At 37.5% G+C, this 7,500-nt stretch overlaps 1 protein-coding gene across 1 annotated transcript in view; it reads right to left on the reverse strand.

Moving 5' to 3' along the window:
• Positions 1–7,500, reverse strand: part of fbn1 (fibrillin 1) — a 109,975-nt gene that overhangs the window by 69,542 nt on the left and 32,933 nt on the right. The window contains exons 15-22 of the mRNA XM_079873852.1: positions 6,662–6,787; positions 5,884–6,006; positions 4,787–4,909; positions 3,523–3,675; positions 2,745–2,798; positions 1,390–1,515; positions 1,188–1,313; positions 86–205 (exon numbers count right to left, since the gene is read on the reverse strand). Coding sequence (XP_079729978.1) covers positions 86–205; positions 1,188–1,313; positions 1,390–1,515; positions 2,745–2,798; positions 3,523–3,675; positions 4,787–4,909; positions 5,884–6,006; positions 6,662–6,787 — 951 coding nt within the window. The remainder of the gene's footprint in view (positions 1–85; positions 206–1,187; positions 1,314–1,389; positions 1,516–2,744; positions 2,799–3,522; positions 3,676–4,786; positions 4,910–5,883; positions 6,007–6,661; positions 6,788–7,500) is intronic.

Consider the following 7,500-nt stretch of genomic DNA (forward strand, 5'->3'; position numbering starts at 1 on the left):
CCCACACACACACACACACACACACACACACACACACACTCACTCTCTCACACACACACACACACACACACACACACACACTCACCCACACACAGCGTTCCTGAGCTGTCCAGCGAGCTTCCAGTTGAGCACAGGCATGCGAACGACCCGGGGCTGTTCTTACACTCGCCGTTCACACACGGGTTGGTCGAACACTCGTCAACGTCTGAACACACACACACACACACACACACACACAACATCAGGAGTCGGGATTACAGCATGTAAATGATTTACACTCCAATGATTCATATGAGAAATAAAGTACAGCAAAAATATAGTTCCAGCTTTCACTTAATGAACCCCAGTGTTATTTTTTTTAGATTTATTTAAATATATATATATTTGTAATTTTCATGTTAACTTTTTGTAATTTCGTTATGTGCTCTTTTGTCATTTTATTAGTTAAAAAAATGCATATTGCTATTTGGGTTTAATTTTATTTTATTGCAGTTTTTATTTATTTCCACTTAATAATTTTAGTGCTTCAACTTAAACTTATTTCAGTTTATTACCAAGGCAACATTTCTCATTTTCGTATATAGTTTAGGTTTCTCAGCTCATATTTATATTTTATTCTACTTCAGCTTTTTCAGAAATGTTTTTAATAGTTGTAGTTTAGGATAATAACGCATCATACCGAATCATTTATGTTTATATGCAGGAACAGAATAATACAGTTCTGTTTCTCATTAAAACATTTTGGATACAATAATTATATTATATTATTTACTTAAATAATTATAATAATTATTAATTCATATATATAATTGGATACATTAATTTTATTATATTATATTACACTTTATTGCCAAGACAAAATTTAAAATGTTAGTATACTATCATATTTTCAGCTTTTTCATAAATGCTCGAACAGAATAATACAGTTCTGTTTCTCACTATTTCTCATAATTACATTTATTTATATAATTGCATTTTAAAATATATTATTAATCAACTGTTTAATAATTCAAATTAGTTTTCTAAATTATTATTATTCATTCTGATTTTTTTTTCCAATTTTCGGGTGAAATATGGGCTATATATAATGGCATTATTCATATATATATATATAGAATTGAATGCAATAATTGTATTATATGGAGATGTGTCTCATCAGCTGATGTGTGTGACGTGACGTGACCCACCTTCACACACCTCTGTCTCGGGATGGAAAGTGAAGCCCTTCGGGCAGTGACACGTGAAGCTGCCCGGTGTGTTCCTGCACAGGCCGTTCTCACACAGGTGTCTGTTCATGATGCACTCGTCCACGTCTGAAACACACACACACACACAGCGGTGACGCAGACGTCTCGTGCTCCCGACGCTAAAGCCCGCAGAGATACTGACCCACGCAGGTCTTCCCGCTGATGTCCACCTCGAAGCCCAGATTACAGTTACACTTGTATGTTCTGAGCATGTTCTCACACACGCCGTTCTGACAGATGTCAGGATCCAGCGCACACTCGTTTATATCTGAGACAGAGAGGGAGAGAGAGAGAGACATTCACATGTGTTTGGACAATACACATCGTTTCAAAGCAGCTTTAAAGAAAATGCATGTTTCTACATTACAATGTAGAGAGATCTGTTATCTGACTCTTTAATTAATGCCCATTTGTCAGACATTTACAGTTCTAGGATAATACAAATCACGCAGTTAGCTGACATCATGTAAACAATGAGCTCATTAAAGTAATTTATGCATGTAAATATACATATGCATAACATCCATGAGTGAGTCTCACAAAGAATATAACCACTTCATAAATTATTAATATCTATAGCTATGAATCATTAGTACTATATAATAGTTATATAGATTAAATTATATTTATTTTATTTATTTATAAATAATCTTTTTAAAATATATTATTAATCAACCGTTTAATAATTCATATTATTTATCTTAATTATTGTAATTTATTTCTTTGGATTTTGGGGTGAAATATGAGCTATACATATAATGGTATTATTCATATATAAATATAAAATTTGATACATTAATTTTATTATATTATATTATTTAGTTATTTACATTAATTATTAATTAACTGTTCATTAATTTATACAGTTATGTCAATTCTCATAATTTATTTAGATTTTTGGGTGAAATATGGGCTATATATATAATGATATTATTCATATATATATATAAATTGGATACATTCTTTTTTGTTCATTTATTTATACATTTATAATAAGTATTAATTCATACTTATATAATTGGATACAGTAATTTTATTATATTATTTATAATAATTATTAATTAATGGTTTAATAAGTAATATTAGTTATCTAAATTATAACTATTTATTTAGCTTTATTTAGCTATTTATATTTTTAGGAGAAATATGGGCTATATTCATGATTTCTAAATTATTATATTATCTATTTTACAATTTTAATTATTTGTAATTCATATATATATATATATATATATATATATATATATATATATATATATACTGTGTATATATATATATATATATATATATAAATAATGTATATATATTATTTAATACATTAATTTTATTATAATAAATTATAACTTTTTTTATATTTATTTAACTGTTTAATAAGTCATATTAGTAATCTAAATCATTATTATTTATGTAAACCTTTTTCTTTTGATTTTGGGGTGAAATATGACCTGGACGTGTTATACACATGTACTGTGTGTGTGTGTGTGTGTTTGGCCGTACCTCTGCCATCAGTCGTAGTTCCTGGGCCGTGACTGCACAGGGCCGAAAACTCCGCTGGAACATAAACACACAGTTTAACAATGTGCTTTCAGATGCCAGAGAACTCTAAACACGTCTGCAGTGAGTGTGTGTGAGTGTGTGTGTGTGTGTCAGCAGGCTTCAACCTCAGACATGTGTTGAACCTCTAAAGGAGCTGATGTCATCCACGATGTCATCGAATCCAGAGGCGAGGAGTGATGTGTCAGAGCTGCTGTTGGGGACTGAAACTAGCGCAGAGTCACGCTAGATCTGTGTGTGTGTGTGTGTGTGTGTGTGTGTGTGTGTGTGTGCGTGTGTGTGTATGGACATGTTTAGCTATACTTTTGAGTACCAAATGTCGCCACAAGCATAGTAAAACTTGAGATTCCCTGCTTTGTGTGGACTTTTTGCTGGTCCTCACAAGGAAAATGTATTAATTAACATAATAAAATATGTTTTTTTGAAAATGTAAAAATACAGAAGGTTTTGTGTGATGGGTAGGTTTAGGGGTTGGGTTAGTGTGTGTGTGTGTGTGTGTGTGTGTGATGGGCAGGTTTAGGGGTTGGGTTAGTGTGTGTGTGTGATGGGCAGGTTTAGGGGTCGGGTTAGTGTGTGTGTGCGTGTGTGTGTGTGTGATGGGCAGGTTTAGGGGTTGGGTTAGTGTGTGTGTGTGTGTGTGTGTGTGTGTGTGTGTGATGGGCAGGTTTAGGGGTCGGGTTAGTGTGTGTGTGTGTGTGTGTGTGTGTGTGTGTGTGTGTACCTGAGTTGAGCGGTGGGCACGGTTGGCACGGCTCTCCGAAGGCGTACTCCACGTTGGCGCAGCAACATTCAGATTTGGTCACGGCGCCGAAGAACGGTCGCACACACTGACCACGTTTATACCCTCCGTAACACGTGCTGCGCATGTGTGTGTCTGCGGGAGAGCAAACCCTTCTCACATCAGTCATCAAGAGCTCCGTCGAGAGACGGGACACATGCTCATTTCAACAACATGCCGTGATAAACAGCCATTGACTAAATGACTGCAGAACACGAAGAGACATTATGCTCAAAGTCTTGATGTTGTTTCAGGCTCTACTAGAACAGGTTTTCCATTGTTGCGGCTCCTCTCTTCCCAGTCTGTCAGTAACGCTCTGTTTACTTCCTGTCTCTATGAAGCCCCTCCTTCTGAAAAGCACACTGTGCTCTGATTGGTCGGCTGGAGTAGTGTGTTGTGATTGGTCGAGCGCTTCGAGTGCGTTTGGGAAATGTCCCGCCACTTTCAACACACTACTAACTAACAGGCCCCGCCCCTTTATTCTGCGCATTAATTATTTAAATGAGGAATATTGTTGTTGCTTCGCTGCGCTTAAAATTTAAAAGTAATGTCTTTTAATTTTACAGTAGGCCGATATATTTATATTGTTTTTCATGAATGTGAGTCATGACCGTTGGTCAGAAGGTCTGGCTACGCGAGACTATGAATGTTTATTTTGAATGTCTATCAAGCCAGTGAAGCTATTGGTTTATTTACAGTGGCTGCACTGGAGCTCAATTATTTAATAAATAATTCACTACATTTTTGTCTGTATATTGTTTTACAAAGTTAGCAAAATAATGTTTATTTTTGCCTTTCACAAAAGAATAATCACAGTCTCTTCCCCACAGTAAGGCTCACAGATACAGTTCATATGGTAATTCAGCACTGGTTTATTTCATTATTATTTTAGTATCGGATCGATACTGAATCCCAGGTATCGGAATCGGTATCGGAGGCAAAAAAGGCGGATCGGACCACCCCTATTTTCAACACACTACTAACTAACTCAACCAGGCCCCGCCCCTTTATTCTGCGCATTAATTATTTAAATGAGGAATATTGTGACGTGTTCGTTCCCGGAAGAAACTTTCAGGGAGTTCAGAAACACTGACACTGATATAGAATATAAAATCATATATAAAATCATCAACATTACACACTGAAGAAAGATGAAGATGGAGAAAAGCATAAGAGAATCTGCACACACACATGCGGTTGCGCTCACCTACACACACGCGCCCGTCCAGTCCCACGGCGAGTCCCGGCATACACTCGCACCTGAACGAGCCCTCCGTGTTCACACAGCGACCGTTCATACACATGCCGGGAACATCACACTCGTCCACATCTGACACAAACACACACACATGACACACTAACATGAACAAAACATCCTCAAACCCTCAAGCTTCCCTCGCCGCTCAAAATGACCCAAGCCCTAAAAATATACTACTTTTTTTTTTTTTGCCCAGAAAGCTTATTTCATTTAATTTTAATAATATTTTTCTATTTTTAATGCTATTTTTTGGCAATTTTTTGTTATTTTTTATTTTATTTACCTTTAAATTACTAGATTTGATCAATAAATAATAAATAAAGAGTAATTTAAGCACATCCCTGACATTCTTTCAACTTAAATTCAAAATAACTCACAATTTCATGCATAACCCTTTTAATTCAGCTCTAAATATCTAATAAACCTTTTGTACCTTTATTTTTAAGAGTGCGTGCTCTTTAATACACAATAAAAATGATCAGCAAACACATGGAAGTGTCATATATGAGGATATTCAGAGTTTGACCTCTGGATCTGGAGCTCTGTCTGCTTTCAGTGTATAAAGAGCTGATAAACATCTGCTTTTCTGTGTCCAGGAAGTCCAGACTTTGATTTCAGGGGTGAACCACGTCTTTAATGTGACTTCTATAATAATACCCATAATTCATCTGAACCCAGACTCTCACTCTCACTCTCAGAGCTCAAGCTGAGGATAATCAGTGTGATCAACAGTGTGTGTGTGTGTGTGTGTGTGTGTGTTTCCTGAGTGCTAGACCTGTTCCTCTTGAGACTATACAAATCATTAATGAGCAAATACATCATATGCATGACTTCAGAGTGTGTGAGTGTGAGTGTGAGTGTGTGTGTTCAGGTTTGTCTGCGCTTATGATGGCCAAATATGTGAAAAGTTCCTCAGATGATGTTCTGATTCAGACCAAATAATGTCAGCAGGTTTGTGTGACGATTTAGAGCTGGTTAGTAATAGTGTGTGTGTGTGTGTGAGAGAGTATGTGTGTGTGTGTGTGTGTGTGTGTGTGTTCACTTACCCACACAGAATCGGCCAGTGCCATCCAACAAGTATCCAGGTTTACAGATGCACTTGAAGCTGCCGTCCTCATTAATGCACATGCCGTTCAGACAGATGTTCCTAATCAAACACTCATCAGTGTCTATAACACACACACACACACACACACACACACACACACACACACACACACACACACACACACAATACAACCAACACTTAAACAGGGTTCATAAAGGCACGTCTTCATGAACATTTTTCTTTATTGACTTTATTTCTCACATTCTCTTCGTGTTTACTAGAATATAAACAGAATATAATATAAGAATACAAACTAAGAACAGAATGTCTATGTAATGTGATTATATATTAATTCCTACTATACAAATTAAAATGAATACAGCCTTTATCCAACGCTTTATTACATTTTCAAACCTTATTTTTCTAAAAACTAAATTCAAGTGGTTAAAGGACCTTGTCATTACATCGACTCTAACTCCTCCCCTGAACAGACCACACCCACTCTGACTCTAATCCTTACAGTGAAACCCCACCCCTCAGAATGACCCCGCCCACTCCGTGAGAGCGGCGTTGCTTGTCGGACATAGCAACAGTAACTAAAGGGGGCGGGTCTTCGAACGGTCAGTTGTGCACGTGTATATTCCTTTATGTCACTATGTGCTTAATGGGGCATTATTATATTGAATTACGATGTTGTGACAAGTCTAGTTTCTGGCACTATGGGATGAACTGAGTCTGTGTCGGGACTGCAGTGCATCATGGGATGTATTTCCCACCTTGGCAGTTCCTGCCGTCCGTGGAGATCTCGAAGCCGGCGTTACACACGCAGTGGAAGCTTCCCTCGGTGTTCACACAGCGGCCGTTGTTACAGATGCGACCGTTGGCCACACACTCATCCAGATCTACAGAGAACACACAGACGTGAGTGTGTGTGCATGTGAGGGGTGAGTGTGTGTGTGTGTTTCCTGAGTGCTAGACCTGTTCCTCTTGGGACTATACAAATCATTAATGAGCAAATACATCATATGCATGACTTCAGAGTGTCTGAGTGCGAGTGAGTGTGTGTGTGTGTGTGTGTTAGGGTTGCAAAGGGGCGGAAAATTTCCGGTAAATTTCCGGAAAGTTTCCGGTAAATTTCCATGGGAAGTTAAGCTGGGGAATTTTGGAAATATTCATTACCACGGCAACCGCTTGCGCGTCCACTCTGAAAGTAACTGTACACATAAGAGACGGAGAGATACATTATTTAAGGTTATTTATATTCGTTAGAATATTGATATATGAACTTGTTGTCAAGTAAGCCCAATTGGGAGCATGTGCGTCTCTCTAACTTTCAGTGTGCTGCACTGCTCTAGTTGACTTCTGCGCCTTCCCACCCCAAAATATCACGTTAATTTTGAAAATGTAATTCCTTTTGTGGATCCTCTTGGTCTCTTTGACAAATATCAGTGTCTCAGTCTCACGCACGCTGCACGCGAGTTAACCACGCCTACTTATTTACATGTCGCGGTATACACGGAATAAAAAAATCTGTTACGGTTGACATTTTCTTCCGCGGTAACGATATATACCGTCATACCGCCCAGCCCTACTTATGTGGTAAATAAAGTTATGC

This window comes from Squalius cephalus, assembly GCF_949319135.1.
Source record: "Squalius cephalus genome assembly, chromosome: 6".
Lineage (NCBI taxonomy): Eukaryota > Metazoa > Chordata > Actinopteri > Cypriniformes > Leuciscidae > Squalius > Squalius cephalus.